The sequence below is a fragment of the Megalobrama amblycephala genome, linkage group LG10 (assembly GCF_018812025.1).
Source record: "Megalobrama amblycephala isolate DHTTF-2021 linkage group LG10, ASM1881202v1, whole genome shotgun sequence".
In the NCBI taxonomy this organism is placed as follows: domain Eukaryota; kingdom Metazoa; phylum Chordata; class Actinopteri; order Cypriniformes; family Xenocyprididae; genus Megalobrama; species Megalobrama amblycephala.
In genome coordinates, this window is record NC_063053.1 from 8,653,760 (window position 1) to 8,679,079 (window position 25,320).

A 25,320-nucleotide genomic window follows, 5' to 3' on the forward strand; every position below is an offset into this window, starting at 1 on the left:
TGTGGGGTCTTTTGTGACCTCTTGGATGAGTCGTCACTGCACTCTTGGGGTAATTTTGGTCGGCCGGCCACTCCTAGGAAGGTTCACCACTGTTTCATTTTTTCGTCATTTGTGGATAATGATAATACTGTGGTTCGCTGGAGTCCCAAAGCTTTAGAAATGGCTTTATAACCTTTTCCAGACTGATCAATCTCAATTACTTTCTTTCTCATTTGTTCCTGAATTTCTTTGGATCTCAACATGATGTGTAGCTTTTGAGGATCTTTTGGTCTACTTCACTTTGTCAGACAGGTCCTTTTTAAGTGATTTCTTGATTGCGAACAGGTGCGGCAGTAATCAGGCCTGGGTGTGGATAGAGAAACTGGGATAAACCACAGTTAAGTTATGTTTTAACAGCGGGGGGCAAGCACTTTTTCACACAGGGCCATGTGGGTTTGGATTTTGTTTTCCCTTCATAATAAAAACCTTCATTTAAAAACTGCATGTTGTGTTTACTTGTGTTTACATTAAAGTGTGACAAACATGCAAAAAAAAAAAAATAATCAGGAAGGGGGCAAGCACTTTTTCACACCACTGTATATATATTAACAATATAAGTGAACCTCAAGGAACACATTAAAATAATTTTAAAAAAAAATCAATGCCATGATCCCTTTAATGATAACAACACTGTCATATAACATACAGTTCTGAACTTGATTTTACACTATTTATCAACACATATGCAGAAAGGGAAGGGAGATCCACAGAGACCATTGTTCATTTCCATCCTAGACAGCAGGCAGTGATTAAATATGCCACTTCTGCTCCACTAATTCATTCACTTTGAAATTCTGCTGCCGAGCAGAGTGCATCTTTTTCTGTTAAAGGGCCACATTGTTTTCACAGGACTTTGGCCTCATTAGCAGGAGTAGATGCTTGGTGTGGGGGAGGGGAATCCGGCCACAGAGACATTGTGTCTTTCTGTCCATAATGATGTGACACAGTCAATTTGGAGATGCTTATGTTGATTGGGGGGTGTCGGCAAAAACATTTGGCCATTTACTTCTGTGTCCTTCGAATGTCATTGTCCATGCATATGTCTTACCTACCAAAATGGACAACGCATTTCAAGATGAGTCTCTTGGGACACACAATTAGACTTTTCTGTCTTTTTTCCTGTGAATATTTTCCCTGATGAGGTCAGCTGTCTGTATTGCAGCTGTACCAAAGTATGAAAAACCTGTTGCCTTCTGTTCTTCTTGGGATTCCCTAATACTACCGGGACCATCCATTCTCGGGATGAAGGTAGCATCAACTACGTGAGTATTAAGTACTGAGAGAGACTCTGGGCTCACGTAGCCTGGTCTAAAGGCTTATCAGAGGCTAAGCCAGAAGGGAAAAAAACAGTAAAGCTAGTCTCAGTCGACCAGAGGTACGGGCACAAGGCCATCTGTCCATTCTCTGAATACAACTGACAACAAAGGAGGGCAACTCCGCACTCAGGGAATCATACACACTCTGGAGCAGCAAACGTTAACTCATCTTGGATTGAAAGGGTAAGAAGAGTTGGTGAAGAACGTAACTGGCATCTTTGCGCTGTCTCAACCTCCATCACTTCTCAGGTCAGTTTGCTAACTTCAACCCAAAGCTGCTCGTCACGTGCAGGGACTTCCAAATGACAAGAACAAATAGTGCTATTGTTTCATCTTTGACAATAGGAAAACTGTTGTTTATGTCTTACATATACTTTATGGATAATTTGTGTCTATATGTACGCATTATATGGCATTCTATAGCCTAATGCTGAGTTGTTTATACGTTTTCCAAACCCGTTGTTTATATCTTTCAAATACCTTATGTGTATTTTGTCTATATATACATCATACGACATTCTATAGCCTAACGCTGGGTTGTTTTTCGTATAATATAATAATGTAACACAATATTATTTATAAATTATGTTAATGTTAGTAAATACAAACATGATTTTTCAAAAATATTGTGCTAAATATGGCAGTAATATTACATATTGTTGTTGAATGGACATATTCATCAATAGATTTAGTTAATATATAAATATGAGGGTTTTTTTATTTATTAAATTTAGTGCCCGTCTACACTAAACTTTTTTATGCGTTTTGGCCGTTCATTTACATGACATCGGCATTTTGGGCGCCCGAAAATGCAAACTTTTGAAAACAATACCGTTATCGTCTTCGTGTTTTAGTTGTTTTCGCAGATCCATGTGGGACAAGGAAAAGGAAAAACATATCCGTTTTAATACATCGTTGTCACGTAAACGTACCCTTAGTTTGGCGTTAACTGCAATGTATTGAGCGCCCAATCTTTTTAAATTTAACATAAAACAATGTTCACAAACAACAACTAAGGCTTAGCCATTGGGATTACGTATTTAAAACAGACTGATCATTTTTGAACACTAAGACTGAGTCACCATTTGCTTTGTACGTCAACATTTCAACGTCAGTTGCATAAATTATTTTAATTCCAGATTCATAAACACATTTGACATGTGAAAAACAGCCTGTGTGATATCTATGTTCGGGCTTATTAGTGCTATGCTATATGATGGCAGAATGTTTTCAGATGCCTGTTGACAAGCTTTGGAAAGACAGAAATGGGTCAAATGGGATTTAGCATTAGCCAAACAAATCCGGGCCTAAAGGATTAGACGGGATGGTAGCAGTGTGTTTTATGCATTTACCTGATGAAACAGCACAGAACTATTAGCCACACAAAAGAACCGGCTTTTACAACATTCAGCCATCATATTTCATATTGAGCATGCTGAATCTATAACTCATTTAGTCTTGTTCATGACTGGGAATTGAATTCTCAGAGCTTGAGAATACTTACATAACACATACAGCCCTTGTAGGTTTTGATATTTAACAGAAGTAAAACATTTCTTTCTCTTTTAATCTATTCAGCTGTTCACAAGTTCCTCTGCTGCTGGAGTGTCATGGAAAGAGGGACCGCATTTCATTTAACAGCTTATGTAAGTCTGAAAACATTTCTAAAGCAGTAGTTTTACAAATGAAAGCATTGGGGCTCAATTGGAATAATAGATCTGATAAATAAAGAAAATGCATTCATTTATTTCTCACAGCTGCAGGGCCTCATTAGAGGAACATGAGGAATGAATAAGGCCTTATTAAAGAGAAATTTAAGACAATCCACTAACACTTCCTCTGATCTAACGCTGACTCATTTTTTAGTTTCGCCCATGAATGTTCTCTGTGATCTCATCTGGCTTAGAATTGATTTAGATATAGTGATAAGCTCGGTTTTAAAGCGCGGAGATGTGCGGAATGTGGGAACAGACGACATTGTGTTCCCGCACTGATGAATTAATGGGCCTTGTTAGACATGGTCACACAAACGTCACTTGATCCACAGGCCTAGAAAGACACAAGTGGCTTCTTTAGAGTCTTATCAATCACGGTCACACCATTTCTATTAAAGCAGAACCATTAGAGACGTTAGAGGCTGGACCTCGCTCGCCCAGAGCCCAGAGGGAAATAACACCCAACTTAATGTCAGAGCACAACAACAGGTACCTACGGCTAAACAAAATGAACGCACGACTGAATAGACATTTACAGCTGAGAGAGGTAATGGGGAAGAATTATGAGTTTTCAAGGCTGAAATGTTTGCACACTGAAATTCATCTCGTATCTGCTCTGACTGAACGGGTAAATTTGTCTGTTTGTGTGCACAGATACAGTCTGTTTGAAGCATCTAGACCCAAGAGAAGAATGAATATGAATGAGAAGGAGGGAGGAGTATTGGAGGGGGGGCTAAATGTCACCCTCACCATCCGCCTGCTAATGCATGGAAAGGTAAGACACATCTCGAATCCTCAGAGCTGTACTTGTTTGTTTTCAGTGGTGTATTTTGCAAGCGCATCCAGTCAAGCACATGAAAAAGATTTAGAAATGTATAGGTGACATTTTAGAATACAGATTGTCGATATAATCGATTATAAAATTATTTTAGATGACATATTCAGAAATAGTATTGACAGCATAAAGTGGCATTTACGGCATCATCTTTTCTTATGAAAAGAAATGAAGTGACAATCTTTCTGCTTATCTACACTAGCAGTCAAAGGTTTGGAATAATTACAATTTTTAAATGATTTTGGAAGAAGTCTTTTCTGCTCAACAAGACTATTTCATCAAAAATACAGCAAAACAGTAATATTGTCTGTTGTCTGTAAAAAAAAAAAAATATTTTAATTTATTTTTAATTTATTCCTGTGATGGCAAAGCTGAGTTTTCAGTAGTGCTCAAGAAATGTTTCTTATTATTATCAATGTTGAAAACATTAATATTAATATTTTATAAAATATTTAATATTTTGAAATTGCTTAATTCCATTCAAAAGTTGAAAGATTATTTTTTTAAAGAAATGAATATTTTTATTCAGCAAGGATGCTGTCATGATCTGTTGTGTTTTTATGTTTCAGTTTCAAGGACTTTTAGTTTTGTATCGTCATTTCTTGTATTTCCTTTCTGTTTTCTTCCATTGTCATGGTTGCTCATTGGTTCATTGATTACACACACCTGCTCCTCATTAGTTCTCTCAGTATATTTTGCCCTCTGGTTAGTTTGTTCATACTCTGGTGTTGCCTGTGCCATAGCACACTGTTATGTATTTACTCTTCATGTTGGATTATCGCTCTTTTTTATTTAATAAAGTTACACTGCATTTAGATCCGCTGCTCATCTTCTTCCTCAGCCCAGTCATAACATGCATTAAATTGTTCAAAAGTGACAGTAAAGACATTTATAATGTTACAAAAGATTTCTCTTTCAAATAAATACTGTTCTTTTGAACTTTCCAAGAATCCTGAAAAAAAAAGATATCACGGTTTCATAAAAGAAAAAAGCATAAAAGATTATATTTCTTTCAAAATCATTTTAAGAAAATCTTGATTATTCTCCAAACATTTGGCATAATTAAAACCCAAGAAGATGAGATGAAACACCATAATAGAGTAGTTCTCCACTTTACTATGCAATTGTTTAGAATAGATTAACCAAGTTAATTATTTTGTTTGTTTGTGTTTCTAGGAAGTTGGAAGTATCATTGGGAAGGTAAACAATTCAGTATTATTCTGATCATTACATGACTAAATTAAGCAAAGCTTCTTTGGTGTTATATTGTGTTTACATATGGCTTACAATCTAATCTTAATATACACATTCTAATATAATTAATTTGTTTTATATTCAGATAGTCTTTTAAAATGATTTTTCCCTTGTTTGGTTTTTAGAAAGGAGAGACTGTCAAAAAAATGAGAGAGGAGGTAAGTGCTACTTTGACCTTCATGATTAAATAAGACTAATCGTTTTTAATGTATTTATGAATATCAACACCTAATTTTATATATCTTACATATTAAGGTTTTAACACTTTTTGTTTGTTTTTTCCATATGGACAGTGCTGGGTAGTAACTGATTACACGGAATCTGGAATACATAATAAGATTCCAATAATTAAGTACTTGTAAATAGATTATATTATGTTTTAAAATACTCATAATCAAACTACAGTTACCCTGACGTAATGTGATGTTTAATGCAATTCATGTTGTTGATAAAGAATGGAATACATTTTCTTTCTGTTTGTATTTTTATATCAATATAGTACAATATTGGTAACACTTTACATTAAGGTTCATTAGTTAACATGAACTAATAATGAACTGCACTTAACTGTTAATTTCAACTTTTACTAATACATTATTAAAATGAAGAGCTGTATTTGTTAACATTAGTTAATGCACTGTGAAGTAACATGAACAAACTATGAACTGCTGTGTTTTTATTAACTAACGTTAACAAAGATTAACAAATACTGTGGTAAATGTGCTCATGGTTAGTTCATGTTAGTTAATATATGAACTAATGTTAACAAATGAACCATATTGTAAAGTGATACCACAATATTATCCTATTCAATTTGATTTGATAGTCTAAAAGTAATCAAAATGTAGTCAGATTATATTAACTAAAATGTATAATGTAATGGATTACGTTACTAACTATAATTTTTGTCATGTAATTTTGAACCAGTAATGAACTACAATTTGTAAGTAATCTAGCCAGCACTGCCTATGGACTATTGATATGCAGTACACATTATTAATGCTGACTAGCTGTGTAAAGATTAAAAGTATCTCATTTGGGTGGCCACGTGTATATCAAAAATTAGACAGCAGAAAACTGGGATCATTTTCAGTTTGAGAAAACTCATCTTATTAAAATCATTTCATTATCTGCATGATAAGTTAAATGGTATTTAACTGGAAGAGTGTGCAATTGTCAGCCCAGAGGCCAAATGGATCAATTAAATGTAATGCAGCACAAAAACTCTGCTTTTCTCTGTGGATTCAGAGTGGAGCCCGGATTAATATATCTGACGGTTCCAGTCCAGAGCGCATTGTCACCATCACTGGACCGTCTGAGGTCATTTTCAAAGCCTTTGCCATGATTGCAGAAAAGTTTGAGGAGGTAAGTGGAACTTTTCCAGAAAAAATGAGAGAATAATTCTTTGGGTGATTTGATTAATTTCAGTTTTAGAGTATAGTGTAAAAATATGTGTGTTAGCTTACAGTATATTCCTGGCTACTATTTGCCATACATTCACATTAATTTTACAGTAGTAGTTGTACAACTCTTAGTTATATTATTACTGTATAAAGTGAATGATATGAAAGTATTTTGCAACTGTAAACTCTAATGCTTAAAATAATTGGTTTGAGTAGGGCAAACTCAAATTAAACAAATTAGTTCAATCAAATGAACTTTAATGAGTATTTAGAATGTTCTTCTTTTGAGTTCACGAAACGGACACATTTTAAGTAATCTGAATTGTTTCATTATTTTGAGTTTTATGAACTTGTTTCTTTTCATTTAGACAAACTTAAATTTACCTGGGCTGAGATTTCTATTTCCCAGCATGCTTTGCCGTGACACTCGAAAGGGAGAATAAATGCTAAAATTAAGTGTTATATTTATGTGTTATAGGTATTTCATAAATGTTCTATATTGCCGTACTCTTTCAGCATTTACTATGCTAAATTTCAATACTAAAAATATAAGTTAACGGGTTAGTTCACCCAAAAATGAAAATAATGTCATTTATTACTCACCCTTATGTCGTTCTACACCCGTAAGGCCTTCGTTCATCTTCGGAACACAAATTAAGTTATTTTTGATGAAATCCGATGGCTCAGTGAGGTGTCAATAGACAGCAATGCTATTGAACTTCTCAAGATCCAGAAAGGTACTCAAAACATATTTAAAACAGTTCATGTGAGTTCAGTGGTTCATTCTTAATATTATAAAGTGACGAGAACTTTTTGTGCCGCAAAAAAAATAAAAAAATGTTGTGAGTACCTTTCTGGATCTTGAGAAGTTCAATAGCATTGCTGTCTATAGAGGCATCACTGAGCAATCGGATTTCATCAAAAATAACTTAATTTGTGTTCCAAAGATGAACGAAGGCCTTACGGGTGTAGAAAGACATGAGGGTGAGTAATAAATGACATTATTTTCATTTTTGGGTGAACTAACCCTTTAAGATGTCGGTGCCGATAGCCTTGTGGGCATATAGGTACTGTTGCACTACGGGCGACCTGATATATATAAGTTAAGATTACATGATAATTTTAAGTTTAATGTATGGATGAACTTACTCAAGAATTTTAAGTTAAGAACCAATAAAATGTATGAGTACAAAATTGAAATCTGCCAGTTCTGCTTACTTTAACTTTGAATTTCTTAACTTAAAAATTTGCCTTACCTCAGTTTTTTTTTTTTTTTTAGTTTTGCCAACTTATTTGGGTTTACAGTGTATTGATTCACAATTGTCTGTGTCAGAATGACTTCCACATATGCCCTAAATTAATTTTTGTACTATTTGATGGTTTATTATACTGTTGTTCTTGTAGTTTATTTATTTATAATTTATTTTGATTGATTGTTAATGAGTTTTATATGCAGAGAACATATTAAAAATAGTATAGTAACTCATGCCTTAATTTGTTAACACAATCATTTCTATAATTTACAATGTTGAAGTTTGCAAGATATAATCTGAATTATGAGTCAATCACTTGCTTTATTTTCTCCATGTTGCACAGTGCAACCAATTGTGTTCTGTAACTCTATTACACTAGCTTTTAATTAAATTAATTAAAAGTAAATTAGGTCCCAGGCAAGGGGAACACTAATTACTGTAATGGTGATTTACAACTATTTACACTTTTGTCCCACAATGCAGCTTGATATGGTTATTTTTTTACATTGCTACAGCACAGAAAATGCATTGATCTCCCAGTAAGCATCTAAACGCACTATTTTATTGAAAGAAACGATTCTTGTAAAATCCTGTCAATACTTTAGGTGCAGATGTTTCATTTCAAACACCATCACCATGTATTCCTGCAACAGTTGTTTTGGGGTTATAAACTTGTTTTTATTAAAAAAGGACGCAATGACTTGAGAGGAGCTGAATTGAGCTGCTTTCTGATATATATGCATCTCTTTCAGGATATCCTGGCATCCATGATAAACAGCACTGTGACAAGCAGGCCTCCTGTGACACTGCGTCTCGTCTTCCCCGCCAGTCAGTGCGGTTCACTCATTGGCAAAGGAGGCTCGAAGATCAAAGAGATCAGAGAGGTAGATATTCTAGGTAGAAATTTAATTGTTGGCAAATGCGCAGGGTTTGTCATGCAGGTCACAGCGACTCCCAGATGATGCACCGAACGATCCGTTAAACAATTAGTTTCCGTTGTCTCAGCGGCAGGCAGAAACACTTAACATCAGCATGATTGATTGTCCTCATCAAGACAGAACTTTTTATTCCTGAGCACAGGAGGCTGCTCGGCTCAGGCTTCCGCTAAATCCACCTTATGAGACGGCTGCACCCCTGAGCTGTAATTTCCTAAACTCTTGAACTCCCTCACTTTTCCTCAAACTTATCTATTCATGACTTTCGTTCATGGAAAACAAAGCGATCCATCTCACAAGCTGAACCATTCGTTGTCATTTAGCTGCTGAAATTGACATGAGGACAGTGGCTTTTGCTTGAAGGCTTTGTTTTTTATTCGGCTGGTGGATCACATTGAATAAATATAGCTGTCCTCGCTGCTGAGGGCTGTGAGGGGTGAACTGGCTGCTTTTATTCCCAGTTGCTATGAATGTCTAGGACAGGACGGCCCACAAAGGCCTAAATAGACTCACATTTATATACAGTATCCAAATAGCTTGACCTAAATAACTGGCCAGACGATAACAATGTCAGTTCTAGACATGAGAATAGCTGTAATACCAAAAGGGACAGTATGGCACACTTTTTTGCAAGTGGCTTTGAAACACAATCAAAATTTTCAAACCTCTTCAGTGCTGAGAACTTAGATTTGGAAAAAAATGATAATTGATAGTCCTATTGCAGTTGTGCAATTATGCGCAATATGGACACCAAACAAAATTAGAAATTCACTCATCCATATCAATATCCCATATTCCAAAAATATCCATATCACATCCATATCTATTTTTACATTTCACAACAGTAATGATATTTCTGAATATTTCTGATGAATGTGATTGCTTATATTTCCTAATACTCCTAGTTGTCCATGAAAATGTTGTATACCGACGCTACTTTCTCTAGTATCACACTGAGGACTCTCGCATCTATATACTACATCCCTAGAAGGCGAAAAACAGTGTGTGAAATTAGAAATATGTCAGAATTCATAAAGTATTCATAAATCTTTCACAATTTTCGTAGACAAAATCACGCCATTTCAATAGGAATCCTTACAATTGTGAATTTCATGTGCAGGTGAAAGATTTCTCCTCAAAGATTTCGCAATGGGTTCAAGTCGTTCACATAGATTCACTGCGTTGACCAACAGAAAGCTTTTTTTTCTCACAAAATTTTGTCTAAATTATGTGACCGCACCTTAAAACAGTAAGTGAAAAGTACCCTTCCTAACACAATATTAGGAAGGTGGTAATGTTATGCCTCAGACCTATGCAGCCCCATACACCCCATTCACTGTGTATTCTGACACCGTTCTATCAGAACCAGCATTAACTTCTTGAGCAATTTGAGCTACAGTAGCTCGTCTGTTGGATCGGACCACACGGGCCAGCCTTCGCTCCCCACGTGCATCAGTGAGCCTTGGCCGTCCATGACCCTGTTGTCGGGTCACCACTGTTCCTTCCTTGGAGCACTTTTGATAGATTCTGACCACCGCAGACCGGGAACACCCCACAAGAGCTGCAGTTTTGGAGATGCTCTGACCCAGTCGTCTAGCCATCACAAATTGGCCCTTGTCAAACTCCCTCGAATTTTTACACTTGCCCATTTTTCCTACTTCTAACACATCAACTTTGAGGACAAAATGCTCACTTGCTGCCTAAAATATCCCACCTACTAACAGGTGCCGTGATGAAGAGATAATCAGTGTTATTCACTTCACTTGTCAGTGGTCATAATGTTATGTCTGATCGGTGTATAAACATGTACGTATAAATACACATATATATAATATTTATAAATGTAATAATATATATATATATATACACACACATATATATTATGTAAAGAAACTTTTATGTTAGTTGCGATTAATCGATTTGACAGCACTAAATTATAACTTATTTCAATATAATATCAATATTTCATGTCTGCGCATTTATTTATTTGTTAAGTAGCCGTGTAATAAGCGAGATAATGTACGCTCATTATCGCAAAATAAACCCAGATGGAAAGGGTGACCAGGACCGCAAATGCGTAACGCATAATGACCTTCTCCTTTTAACTGTCACTATTTAAAGAAATACGAATGAAGCCATTTGTGGCTTTTCTAATCAACCTGTCCAGCCTGTGTTGACCAGAAGTGTTGCTGTGTGTCAGAGCACAGGTGCCCAGGTCCAGGTCGCAGGAGACCTACTGCCTGATTCAACCGAGAGAGCTGTGACCATCTCAGGCACCCCCCACGCCATCACACAATGTGTGAAACACATCTGCACCATCATGCTGGAGGTTTGTGAGCATGCACGTGAGAGTGCATCCATGTTTTAATTGAAAATCTGTGCGATTATGCATGATTTCCCTTGTGCTTGAATGTTTTTTTCAGAGGTGGGGAATATCCTTCAGGTCTTTTTCACCTTCACACTTCATTTGCATTTGCTTTTTTAGCGCATACACTACATGTTAAATGTTCCTGTTTGCTTCATTAGTTCCCAGAATCCAACCTTGGATGCCTTTGTTTTGCAGGCTTTTCCCTGGCCCACATTAACTTTGGGCTTTGAACAGTAAAATCCAGTGAGGCTTAACAGAGTTCTAGAAACATACTGACTAAATGCCTTTGCTTTTGTCCTGACTGTGTTTCTCTCCCTTATTTAGTCACCACCTAAAGGAGCCACCATTCCATACCGACCCAAACCCTCCGCAGGTGGCAGCCACACAGTGTTGACGCAACCACATGCTGCGCCGGTGAGTTCTCCATCCATCTCTTAATGCAGAAACCATACAATCGAAACAGCCCTTTACGAGCATTAATGATTCCATAGTTCCCTGCGGTCCCAGTGGGACGCTCTCAGTGTGGATATTTACACTAATGATTTCGCCGAGATTCGCTGGCAGAATAAATATAAGCCCAGATGCAATCAGTAATACAGTCACCAGTGGGGCCATTGGACCATGCCAAGTGCTCTAAAACATGCAGATCAGGCTGACTTTTAATCACTAATTCAGATCCGTAGGTGTTTGAATTGGAAAGCTTTTTACTAATCATTGTAAACACAGCTGTATATAGCTGGACTAAACAATTCATTCATCAGTATTCCATTCTATTCTATTGTTCAGATCTCGTGAAATACTAATCTAAGCTCTGACCCTTTACTTTTGACATCTCCTCTTGCAGTGTCGTCCAAAGGGCTTCTGTTGTTCATTTGAGTGATCATCGTGACATTTAGTTTGACTGAGATGAGGATTGCAAAGGCTAGTTGTCTGTGTAATGAAAAACCATGTCAGCTACCAGCTCCATTTGTCTGGAGGATTAAAATGCTAAGAAGCAGTTTAGTTCTGTTTTTATTTATTTTTTTTGCCATGTCTGGTGGTGATAGCATGGGATGTTCATGTGATGCCCCCTTGTGGTTACATTAAGAAGAATTTAACATAGTTCAGTCATAATTCCACATGGCACTCTTAAATATGTTAATGACAAAGAAGTCTCACATGGACAGAATTTGACTTGTGCCGTAAAGTCTGGCCCACTTTGAAGCTTATTCTGTCCAAGAGCTGCCTACTGTAAAATGAACAATGCAACCAACTACTGTTTGTTTTACATGTTCTTTAGGGGTGAGTTTGTGAAATTTAGCTATTACAACTATTAGCCAGCATCAAAAAGGAAAATATGGCTAGGCAGTTATACAGAAACCTGTGTAGACTTGATGAGCAAAATTTACGGATTATTTTACACAGCAAAACAGTTTTGCTTGTGGATAACTAGTTTATATACTAATAAGTGTCTCAACAAGATTTGAAGCCAACTTGACAAACTATGGAAAATCCTAAGATTAGTTCTTCCTCAAAAGTGTTCATAATATCAACCTGGTATCTTTTAAGGCCAAAGCACACTACGCCGACAATCGCAGACAATCACTAGATTACAAGACGTCACTTCTGAGGCATTCCACAAACCGGCAAACACCGATTCAACATGTTCAGTTGGCAAAAATGAGCACCAACAGGAGTAACACAACGATCCAACAAAACCCGTCAAAGTGTCTATTGCGTCTGTTGGTGCAGTGTGAATTGGCCTTTAAACACTATTTTATTTGAAATCTGATTTGCGCTTTTGATTTTCAGACAGGTTTTCTTGGATTTTAATGAAATATGCATCCTATAGACTGTGGGCGGTCCATGGACGTACCATGTCAACTGTGACTAATGACTAAGCAGCAAATTATTTGCACTAACATAAACGTGTTATCTGTTTCACAGACATTTGCTATTCCAGGACAGTTTGCCATTCCACCCCAAGACGTGAGTGTTAGTCCCACTGTCTGATCAGTATCATTCAAAGCACACTTCACAACACCACTGCAGTGATCCCAGCCACATCCCATCCCTGACACAACCACGATTCTCCCACTGTATTCCTCACACACACCTAAGAGCCAATATCCCCATCCCTCCGATCACACTGGAGCCTCCACTAACTTCCTTCGAGGGAGGATATCAGAGGCATAAAGCATGAAGATGCTCTCTGTCTATGACATTTTCTTTAATATCTTATCTAGCATCACTAACATCGGTTACTCCTTGGTTATTTCATATCCTTGTTTAAGACACAATTAAACAATATGTGTTAACTGAAACACTCACATATGAATACTGTAATTACAATGGTTGAAAAGCAGCACCGTATTGTTAAAACTCTATATATTATAGTTAGGGTTTGTTTTAAATCCCTAAAACTAAGAAGTAATCTTCTGCATTCTATTCAGGTCAAACTGTTCACCATACAGATATTCTGTGTAAGCACATTTCAGTCTCAGAGTAAAAAATGTAAGAAATTGTGAGATAAAGTTTAAAGTAAAAAATAAAGTCACAATTTTGATATATAAAGTCGCAATTGCCAGATTTAAAAATATTTATGACAAAGTTGTAATGTGAGATTTAATATCACAATGTGAGATATAAAGTAGCAGGCATGAAAAACAAAGTCGCAACTGTAAGATATGAAGTTATAACGTGAGATATAATCACACTGTGACAAAGTCAATGTGAGATATAAAGTAAAAACGCAGGTATGAACAACAAAGTTGCAATTGTGAGATTTCAAGTTAATGCAAGATATACAGTAAAGTTGCAGGTATGAAAAACAAAGTCACAATTATAAGATAAAATTTCACATTGTGAGATATAATCAAAGTCCCTTTCAAGGAAAGTCTGTTCACTCACCGGCGGCCATATTAACAATGCCTCTGGGCAGCTATTTCAGGCATCCAAGACCAAGTCCTATGTGTTTAAATGGGGGAATCCTGAAATCTTAAAAACTGCACGTCGAACTCACAATTAAATAACATATTTCAAATAAGCAACAAAATCTGACATGAACTGTCCCATAAATGTTGTTTCTTATGCTCAAATAGCATTAAAACAAGCTTATTTTTCAGGCTAGAAGTGCCAACGCGCATGTGCGGTCCTAAGCGTGAGTCTCAGGTTTCTATGGGAACCGTAGCATCTAACTGCAGCTGCAGTGACGCAATGACTTTACCAATCAGCGATTGGCTCTTTTACTTAGAAGGCGGGACGTATTCCGCCATATTGCGCATTGCAGTTTCTCCCATTCATAACTAATAGCAGTGAACTGTCTTTCTATATCTATAGTCTTTGATATATTATCACACTGTGATATAAAATAGCAATTGCGAGATTTAAAGTCAATGCGAGATATACAGTGAAGATGCAGGTATGAATAAGTCACAATTGATAGATATAAAGTCTGATGGCAAGATATAATCACATTATGAAATATAAAGTTGCAACTGTGAGTGATAAAGTCTTTTTTACTGAGGCACAAACCATAGGTCATTGAGACTTTGTTTAGAAGATAATTTCAGGTGTGTTATTTATTTTTATTTTTGTAAACGTTATAATTTTTAAGAAATTTAAGATTAACTTGAAAATCTTCTATTGACTCCTATTGAATGTTCAGCATTAAAAATATAACCAACAGTGATAATGTAATCATAATATTTGCATACCAAATTGTGACCGGTCTTTTTTCTTACATCTATTTGCAATCAGAATTGTGATTGTCTGTTGATTCTCACAGACAGCTGGCAGAAAACCAGACATGTGTGATGATTACAACTGCAGAACCTAAACATACTGTACCTCACACTTGAACACAATTCTTTTCCTGCCTTGCAAGCACTTAAATTCCCTTAAGGAAATGCAAATCGGGTTTTTTGATCACATTATTTGGAGAAGTGGACAGTAAGTCCACAGGGGGACCTGATAACTAATCCAATTTTGAGACTTGATATGGGAGCTGTTCTGTCTGTAGATGTGAGTGTCCTCTGAAATAATTCCATTTTGATTGGCTAGTTCTAACCTCCCTTCCTGCCCCCGCAGTTGACCAAGCTTCACCAGTTGGCTATGCAGCATATCCCCTTTACCTCCCTTGGGCAGAGCAACCCCACCTTCCCTGGTACGTACCCAAAGCTCCCCAGGGAAGTCTGTCTCTCCCTTTGTCTGTCTCTCTGCCTGTCTTTCTCTCGATCTGTCTCTTTCCCTCTCCACTCTTTCGTCTGTCGTGTCTGACCATCTCCGTCTCATGCGTTCACCACCGCATGTTCTACTTTTCCACTCTGAAGAAAATGAGGGCGAAGCCGTTTTGTGGTAAGGCAATAAATACCATAACACTTCCAACATAATGCCGCACATGCCGTGCCATGATACGACCACTGACCAGTCCCGATTGCTCTAGTTCGTCTGCCGTCGATGGCTGCTTTGAGCTGTCACAGGGATCTTCAAATGTGTCATGTCACCATAACGACAGCATAATCATGACGGCTATGTGATGCATATGTGTCACCCCTCTTTCTCCTTATATGTGAACTCATCATGAACATTTAACATTCTTCCCCCCTCATGTCACTCCATTACCTCCACAATACCCCTGACCTGTTCAAACCGCCAGCATTTTCCTAAGCAAACCTGAAGCCCACTCTCACAGCAGCCCACATTTATCTTAACAAACAGAGTCCACACATTGAAAGTGCCAGCCCATAATTATTACTATGGAAATAGGGAGTTGAAGAGAGACAGCCTCTCCATAGACGTTTCCGATAATGTGCGCTATCTGGAAATGCTTTTATGGGTGTTTTTGAATCTCAGTCAGACATGAATTTACCAGAAATTCATTCATGACTCACGCACTGTAGCAGCATTAATGCTTTCATACATTGTGTAGCCTAATTTCAATGTGATATTTTTCGATTTTATTCGAGCAGTCTCAGTGGCAGTGTAGCAATGTTAAAATGTTTCTAAGTTTCATTTTTTTGTCAGCCATTAGGTTGTCTATTGCTTACCTTCCCATTTCCCTGCATAGGTCTGGAGGCCTCCATTGCAACCAGTTCTCATGAGCTGAGCATACCTAACGATGTAAGTTATATTTTATATACATTTAGGATAAAATAATACACTTAGCTTGATGTAGAATGTTTGTTGCAGTTCATGTTACTGTTATCGTTGTGTACAGTGGCCCCAAAAACTATTTGGACACTTGAGTTACACTTCAATTACTAGCCATTGAAACACACACTTTCAATTAATACCATTGCATTATATAAAATAAATGTGCAAATTATTTATACATTAGAATTATATATTATGCCATACATTTTTTTCCTAGCCATATTTGCAATTACTTTCAACCAGGTGCTCCAAATCAATGGCGTTAATGTTTGCATTTTTTTATTTATTTATTTCTATATTTATTATATTTAAAGGCACAATATGGAAGATATTTAGATTAAAATATCCCAAAAACACTAGAACAATGTTATATATTTTGCTGACTTATGTATCCCAAACGTTTCCAAGAATGTTTAAATCCAGAGAAATAAGCAATTTTAACCAGAACACGGAGCGTGTGCGTGCGTCGCCTATCAATGACATCATACTTGTGTTACCCTCGATTTCCGGCTTTATTTTGTTGAAACCATGGAAACACTAAAGACGCTTTAATATATTATGTTTTATTAGACAGTTGAGCAACTGTTTGGATACATTCATCGACAGAAAACTAATCACGTTATATAGCTCAACACAGTAAGTCTTATTGTTTAAATTTATTTTTTTGATTTACAGCGAGTACCATGTTTTACCATGCCTAATATCGATCTAGCTTATTACAGTGTGCATTAAGTGTCTCATAGTAGCCGCTGAGCGAATGCACAGTAGCACTATAACAACTTTCAACACACAAATGTATCTAATATGATAAAACAGCGCTGCTTGACCAGAAGAAGCGGGAGCGACAACTGTGGCATAATAAAAGCTCCACTGCTGTCGAGACGTGTGTCACATTTGTCTCTCATTAGCAATCGCTCCAGCGGCCTCGTTTCTGCTTGCACATCACTCGACCCTGCTCTGCTTCTTACTACAGTAACGTTAATAATCTCATCCATGAACATGATTTCTGCCCAATCCCGTCCCGATTCCTTTCCACCAGCTGTAGACATGAAGACAACACCTACCGTGATTCCACGAAATCAAGGCGTCATCAAACTACGCCTTTGTTTTGAATAAGCGACCTCTAGTGGCGAAAATGTACATATTGTGCCTTTAATAATAACATTTTCAAATGTTCACTACCGTTCAAAAGTTTGAGTTTGTTAAGGTTTATTAAAGGTGCCCTTGAATGAAAAATTGAATTTATCTTGGCATTGTTAAATAACAAGAGTTCAGTACATGGAAATGACATACAGTGAGTCTCAAACTCCATTGTTTCCTCCTTTTTATATAAATCTCATTTGTTTAAAAGACCTCCGAAGAACAGACGAATCTTAACATAACACCGACTGTTACGTAACAGTCGGGGTGTACGCCCCCAATATTTGCATATGCCAGCCCATGTTCCCAACATTATAAAAGGCATTAGACAAGGGCAGCCAGTATTAACATCTGGATCTGTGCACAACCAAATCATCAGACTAGGTAAGCAAGCAAGAACAATAGCGAAAAATGGCAGATGGAGCAATAATAACTGACATGATCCATGATAACATGATATTTTTTTGTGATATTTGTAAACTGTCTTTCTAAATGTTTCGTTGGCATGTTGCTAATGTACTGTTAAATGTGGTTAAAGTTACCATCGGTTATTATTGTATCCACGGAGACAAGAGAGCCGTCGTTATTTTCATTTTTAAACACTTGCAGTCTGTATAATGCATAAACACAACTTCATTCTTTATAAATCTCTCCAACAGTGTAGCATTAGCCGTTAGCCACGGAGCACTATCAAACTCATTCAAAATCAGAAGTAAACAATATAACAGTATACAATACTCACATAATCCGACGCATGCATGCCGCATGCATGACGAACACTTTGTAAAGATCCATTTTGAGGGTTATATTAGCTGTGTAAACTTTAAGGCACTGTTCAAGGCAAGCGCGAGCTCTGTGGGCGTGGACCACGGGATTTAAAGGGGCCGCAGCATAAAATCGGCGCGTTTATAATGATGCCCCAAAATAGGCAGTTAAAAAAATTAATTAAAAAAAATCTATGGGGTATTTTGAGCTGAAACTTCACAGACACATTCAGGGGACACCTTAGACTTATATTACATCTTTTAAAAACATAATCTAGGGCACCTTTAATGTTTTTGAAAGAAGTCTCTCATGCTCGACATGGCTACATTTATTTGATCAAACATTTTCATTTTAGTGTACTAAAATATTTCATTTAAAACCTTTTTTTGTGTTTTGCTTGAAAAGTGCTTGCCTTTATATATCTTACTTTAAAATACAAGCCACTTGGTTTGATATTTTGTACTTACTGCAAAGGCATTCATTCAGTTGTAGGTGAATCTTAAGTTTTCAAATGGGGCCACTGGAATAAAAAAAAAAACTAACAAACATTTGTTATGCTTTACTATTATACTATAATATGACACATTTTTACACTGATCATGGATTAAAGTAATCTGTTATTGTAGAATTTATTTAGTAAAATTTAAGGCATGCCATACAGTTGTGAAGAACAACTTCCATGTCCTAGAGGTTCACTATCAGCCTCCATGGTCTTTTAATGTCCAGATGTTGTTTGCCCCTCACCCGTCTGTCTCTCTCCCTTCTCAGCTCATAGGCTGCATCATTGGCAGACAGGGCAGTAAGATCAATGAGATTCGCCAGATGTCTGGTGCCCAGATCAAAATTGCCGGGGCTACAGACGGTTCGGCAGTGCGCCACGTCACCATCACAGGCTCCCCAGCCAGCATCAGTGTGGCTCAGTACCTCATCAGTGCGAGGTGAGACCTTTCCCTCTCACATTTTAATGGATAGTTCGGTCAAAATGAAATTCTGTCATTATTTACTCACCCTCATTTCGTTCCAAATCCGTATGCTGTTTTTTTCTTCTTCTGTGGAACACAAAACGAGAATTATTGAAGAATCTTCACTTTACCATACAGTGACAAATACATTTATTATGTTACAAAACATTTCTAGTACTTTTGAACTGTCTATTCATCAAAGAACCCTGAAAAATATTACATGGTTTCCACCAAAATATTAAGCAGCACAGCTACTTTTAACATTGATAATAATAAAAAAAAATGTTTCTTGAGCTGCAAATCAGCATAGAATGATTTCTGAAAGATCGTGTGACACTGAAGACTGGAGTAATGATGCTGAAATTTCAGCTTTAGAAAAGCCAGGAACTCACCGCACTTTAAAATTGTCCAAATGAGGTATGTAGACCAAAAACTCCAATTAGGGAAACACTTCAAAAAAGCCTGCACAATCTAACAATGAAGGGGAACCACAAATTGCAAGATAAATTGGCAAACGTTTTGGTCACATGTGACCTTTCTCAATGCCTAATTAACTAGTTATTGAGAAAGGTCACATGTGCCCGAACATTTTCCTCTTTTTCATTTTTTTTTATCTTGCAATTTGTGGTTCCCCTTCATTGTTAGAATGTGCAGGCTTTATTGAAGTGTTTCCCTAATTGAAAATTCAGCTTTGCCATGTTTGCCACAGTGAATGAATCACATTTTAAAATGTATTAAAATAGAAAACAATTTTTTTTTCAATTGTAATAATATTTCATAGTATTACTGTTTTTACTGTATTTTTGCTCAAATAAATATAGCTTTGGTGAGCATAAGAGACTTCAAAAACATCTTACCAACCCCAAATTTTTTAACAGTAGTGTATATTCCAAAACTTCTAAAGCCATATGACAGCTTTGTGTGAAATAAAATATTATTCAATTAAACCCTTATTAGATCAATCAAATAGGGTGGCTTTGACGCATCACACGAGTGTGTTTCATGACTAAATGCATTAATATCAAATGTGATGTCTGCCATTGTGTTTAATTTGAAAGCTACAGTGGAGGAGAAGAATTTCAGTGAATAAAAACCTACATTTTGGTCTTTTCCTTACATAAACTCTATGATTCAGAAGACTTGGAATATAGTGCAAGCTGTTTTTTCCTGTCATTTGGATCTTGACAATCCACGTCTCCATTCGCTTTCATTACACAGTCAAAACGAGAGCAGCCAGTACATTCTACGACATTTCTTCTTTTGTGTTTTACAGAAGTCATGAGGGCGAGTAAACATAATGACAAAATGTATATTTTTGGATGAACTATTCTTTCCCCACAATCTATTTTACATAATGGTGTAATATGTAGGTTTTAGACAGCAATCATGTGTTCTGTTTCATCTCACCCATTTTTGCACTCCTTTATTAATTCTCATCCAGGCATGTTAAACCCTTATTATTATTCCTTCTTGTAACACATAACATTCCCTAAATTGATTATTCTTTTCTCTATTTCTCTCACCCCCCTCCCACGTCACTCTCTCTCCTCTCGTGTGCACCCGTAACCCCTCAATTAACCACACAATTGTCCTCACGTCCATCCTTGTTTGCGTGCATCTGAATGTGTTTGCAGTTTAGAGATGGCTAAACTGAGCATCCAGGCTGCATCATCCTCCTCCTCCAGCACACCTATCGACCTCAGCCTGGGCTTCCCCCAGTCCACCTCCTCTGCCTCCACACCCTCTTCCATGGCCGTCCTGGCTGCTCCCCCCTCTGCTATTAATGTCCACTCCCCCTCGTCCGTCTCCTCCATCCCCGGTGCCCACTACGCATTGCCTGTTTCCAGCCTGTTTGGCATGAAAACCGTCCCCCTGCTGGCAGTGCACGCAGCCACCTCCGCAGGCCTTCCGACCGGCCTCACCCCCTACACCGCAAAGATCCCCACCTCGTCCAGCATCAAAAAATCAGAGCGGCAGAAGTTTGCCCCATACTGAGCGGCCATGGTCTTTAATCTCATCAGTTATGTTGTATTTCTTTGTTATTCATTCATGAATATTAAGTAGATTGAAAGTGTTTCTCCCCGCCCCCTCTGTTTTTTAAAAGGACCTATTATGCTTTTTTACATTTTCAACTTTCTTTAGTGTGTAATGTTGATGTTTGAGGAAAAAGGTCTGCAAAGTTACACAGCACAAAGTCACTTCAAAGGGAGTTATTCTCCATATCAGTAAGCACTGTTTCTTATGGAAGCTTATTTCTGCCATGAAATAAGAAATTAAAAAGGTAATTGCAACTTTTTATCTCACAATTCTGACATTTTTTCTCAGAATTACGAGTTATAAAGTCAGAATTGCGAGTTATAAAGTCAGAATTGCGTGATACAAAGTCAGAATTGCGAGATATAAAGTCAGAATTGCGAGTTATAAAGTCAGAATTGCGTGATACAAAGTCAGAATTGCGTGATATAAAGTCAGAATTGCGTGACACAAAGTCAGAATTGCAAGATATAAAGTCAAAATTGCGTGATACAAAGTCAGAATTACGTGATATAAAGTCAGAATTGCGAGATATAAAGTCAGAATTACATGTTATAAAGTCAGAATTGCGTGATATAAAGTCAGAATTGCGAGTTATAAAGTCAGAATTACGCGATATAAAGTCAGAATTACGTGTTATAAAGTCAGAATTATGTGTTATAAAGTCAGAATTACGAGATATAAAGTCAGAATTACGTGTTATAAAGTCAGAATTGCGTGATCTAAAGTCAGAATTACGTGTTATATAGTCAGAATTGCGAGTTATAAAGTCAGAATTGCGTGATTCAAAGTCAGAATTGCGAGTTATAAAGTCAGAATTGCGAGTTATAAAGTCAGAATTGCGTGATTCAAAGTCAGAATTGTGTGATATAAAGTCAGAATTGCGAGATATAAAATCAGAATTGTGTGATATAAAGTCAGAATTGTGTGATATAAAGTCAGAATTGCGAGATATAAAATCAGAATTGTGTGATATAAAGTCAGAATTGTGTGATATAAAGTCAGAATTGTGTGATATAAAGTCAGAATTACGTGTTATATAGTCAGAATTGTGAGTTATAAAGTCAGAATTGCGTGATTCAAAGTCAGAATTACGTGATATAAAGTCAGAATTGCGTGATATAAAGTCAGAATTACGTGTTATATAGTCAGAATTGCGAGTTATAAAGTCAGAATTGAGTGATTCAAAGTCAGAATTGTGAGATATAAAGTCAGAATTACGTGATATAAAGTCAGAATTGCAAGTTATAAAGACAGAATTGCGTGATATAAAGTCAGAATTGTGTGATATAAAGTCAGAATTGCGTGATATAAAGTCAGAATTACGTGTTATAAAGTCAGAATTGCGAGTTATAAAGTCAGAATTGCGTGATATAAAGTCAGAATTACGTGTTATAAAGTCAGAATTGCATGATATAAAATCAGAATTACGTGTTATAAAGTCAGAATTGTGAGATAAAAAGTCAGAATTACCTTTTTTTTATTTAGTGGAGGAAACAAGCTTCCATAGTTTCTGAACCTCCCGAAATGCCTCGATTGTAATTTTGAGTTGTCTTCCGGTAATATACACATCACAATATTCCTCATTTAAAAAATTCCCGCTCATGTCATATGCAAAAAAAAAAAAAAAAGGAGCGAGGCCTGGTTGAGTTGAGTTAGTAGTGTGTCGAAAATTGCGGTTATGGTAAGGGGCGTAACATTTCCAAAACACACTCAAAGTGCTTGACCAATCGCAACACACCAGTCCAGTCAACCAGAGCACATTGTGCTTTTCGGAAGGAGGGGCTTCATAGAGACAGAAACTAAACAAAGTGTTACTGACAGACTGGAAAGGGAGGTGCTGCAAAAAAATTCAAGCATGAAAACTGATTCTAATAGACCCCAAAAACAAAATCAAGTCTTTGTAAAAGGGCATAATATGTCCTCTTTAATGTCTCTGTGCAATATTTCACAAACAAGGAATGGCGAATGCATGACAAGATTAATCGCTCCTTATATTGTCTTCCATTTTGTTTGCAGTTTCATTCTGAAGTTAAGATATTCATCTCGCTCTGTATAATTTATCTGACACTGCTCCTGTTTTTTTTTTTTAAGGAAAGCCAAAGCCAAAAGAAACTTGATTTATTGGTACTATGCAGCTCACGGTGTTGTGTGTGCGTGTTTTTCTTAGATATATTTATATCTTAGAGCGATCTTAAATGTGCTGATTAGAATGGCTGTCTTCATTGTTATTGTATCACAATTCAATATAAAAAGTAATTTAAAAGAGAGTATCATGCTCTGCCTCTCATACTGATGATGTTATTCAGACTTTAACCTACTATAACATTATGTCAGAACATACATCAATATACTTTTTGCAATTACCCTTTTTAATTAACTCTGCAGAAAAAGTTACAGTAAAACAAAAGCACATCCTATTACCGGGGCATCAGATAATCCTGAGCCCTGTGATGACATCCTTTCAATGCCATGGACCCCCTAATATGATGAAATGAATATATTTAGCAGCACTATATTTTCATGTATTTAAACCTATTTATACTGTGTGGGAAAAAATGTGATGTATTTAAAATTAAATAATTGGCTTTTATATTGCTACTGTATTAACGACAAAACAAACTATTAAAATAATATCTGGAAAATATTTACTTTGTATTAAGTTCACAGCAAATAACTACTCTAGTATACTGTTAGATGTGTAACCATGAGTAACATTTTAATTCAAGTTATTCATAGTGATTTTCACAATGAATATTGTTGCAAAGCAATTTTATAAGTAGAATAATGGCCATTAAAAATATTTAACATTTAAAAGTACTGTTCAAAGTTTGGGGTCATTATGATTTTTTAATATTTAATGCTTAATATTAATACTTTTATTCAGCAAAGAATATTTAGTGATACTAAAAACATTTATAATGTTTTTAAAAGATTTCAACTAAATGCTGTCATCAAAAAATCCTGATTAAAATAGTTTCAACAAAAATATTAAGCAGCACAACTGTTTTCAACATTGATAATAATAAGAAATGTTTCTTGAGCAGCAAATCAGCATATTAGAATGATTTCTGAAGGATCATGTGACACTGAAGACTGGAGTAACAATGCTGAAAATTCAGCTTTGCCATCACAGGAATAAATTACATTTTAATATGTTAAAATGGAAAGGTTATTTTAAATTGTAATAATATTTCACAGTATCACTTTTTTACTGTATTTTTGATCAAATAAATGCAGCCTGGGTAAGCATAAGAGACTTGTTTCAAAAATGTAAAAAATTTTGAACGGTAGTGTATGTATTTTATATATCATTTTGGGTTTTTTTCTCTCTCTAATTTTCTGTGAACCCCCATAACACTCCCTTGCAACCCGTGGGGGTCCCAGGACAGTTTGAAAAGCCCTAGAAAAAACCTATACTTTGAGTTCATGTAAAATAATACCTACTAAAATGTGTTATTTGTTCCCTGAGCTAAGATAAACGATGACACCATGAAACTGTGACACAGCACATCTATGCTTCTCATGCCCAGCAGGGATAATTATCAGATGTACAACTGTTTTTAACAATAATTTGATCTGTTCTTCTGTATCTGATTGTGTTTTCCCCTCCTAGGCTGTCCTCAGTGATAGCAAGTCTGAGGCCACTGTAGTGCAACATTTACAGCTAAACATTAATCTGATTGGATTACCCTAAAGACATAGTGGACTCTTATGGACTCAGACACTACTCAAGAATTCCTGGCTACATGATGTAAATTGTTTTCTAACTTGAAAACTATGTATTAAACAGATGCGCTGTAACCGTAGTTTTTTAAATGTGTCAACCATTCAATGTAAGACATGTATTTGTGTTTGTTTTGAAATTCTGTACACATTTCACTGTTAAAGTATGACAAATCAATGTGCTTTTGACATTAAATGTAGACGTTCTTTAATTAAACAACAGCTTTTTCTTAGTACACACAGGCTCTTTTGGTTTCGTTTTATATCCAAAGATGACTTTTCTTCAAAGAAAATACCTTGGCAAAGCATTTATAAACCTTTAACGAAATTATTAAACATTTTTAATTCTCTATTCCCTTGCATTTCAGTGCCTGACCTGTTGTGATTGAAGTTAAAAGGTAAAAGCAAAGAGTTTTCATGGTGCTCCAGATGCATATCTGCT

General features: G+C 36.3%; 2 protein-coding genes across 7 annotated transcripts in view; one reads left to right on the forward strand and one right to left on the reverse strand.

The window, feature by feature from the left end:
• mocos (molybdenum cofactor sulfurase) overlaps window positions 1-14,270 on the reverse strand; it is a 28,173-nt gene extending 13,903 nt beyond the window's left edge. Inside the window, exon 1 of one of the 2 annotated variants that reach the window (XM_048204335.1) lies at window positions 14,008-14,267. In XM_048204335.1, the coding sequence (XP_048060292.1) occupies window positions 14,008-14,017 (10 nt within the window). In that variant the 5' untranslated portion in view covers window positions 14,018-14,267. Of the gene's footprint in view, window positions 1-14,007 lie in introns of both variants that reach the window. The other variant, XM_048204336.1, reaches the window with a different exon arrangement.
• On the forward strand, window positions 663-25,116 carry zgc:110045 (uncharacterized protein LOC664755 homolog). Of its 5 annotated transcripts, none has more exons than XM_048204337.1 (14): window positions 664-1,604; window positions 2,934-3,001; window positions 3,725-3,845; window positions 5,082-5,105; window positions 5,285-5,317; window positions 6,408-6,524; window positions 8,568-8,699; window positions 10,951-11,079; window positions 11,443-11,532; window positions 13,045-13,086; window positions 15,187-15,262; window positions 16,166-16,218; window positions 18,925-19,094; window positions 20,753-21,285. In XM_048204337.1, the coding sequence occupies exons 3-14, from the start codon at window positions 3,762-3,764 to the stop codon at window positions 21,111-21,113; spliced, it is 1,311 nt and encodes a 436-aa protein (XP_048060294.1). In that variant the 5' UTR covers window positions 664-1,604; window positions 2,934-3,001; window positions 3,725-3,761; the 3' UTR covers window positions 21,114-21,285. The 5 variants fall into 5 exon arrangements, with proteins under 5 accessions (XP_048060298.1, XP_048060294.1, XP_048060297.1 ...); XM_048204338.1 differs by lacking the exon at window positions 20,753-21,285 and adding an exon at window positions 24,769-25,116 and having other exon boundaries at window positions 671-1,604; XM_048204339.1 differs by lacking the exons at window positions 18,925-19,094; window positions 20,753-21,285 and adding an exon at window positions 24,769-25,116 and having other exon boundaries at window positions 665-1,604.
• Window positions 25,117-25,320: the final 204 nt, after the last annotated feature.

Coding starts and splice junctions, on each gene's coding strand:
- zgc:110045 (XM_048204337.1), top strand. CDS start 3,762: ATGAATATGAATGAGAAGGAGGGAGGAGTATTGGAGGGGGGGCTAAAT. Junction 3,846..5,081: donor GCCTGCTAATGCATGGAAAG/GTAAGACACATC, acceptor TTGTGTTTCTAG/GAAGTTGGAAGTATCATTGG. Junction 16,219..18,924: donor AGCTGAGCATACCTAACGAT/GTAAGTTATATT, acceptor CTCCCTTCTCAG/CTCATAGGCTGCATCATTGG.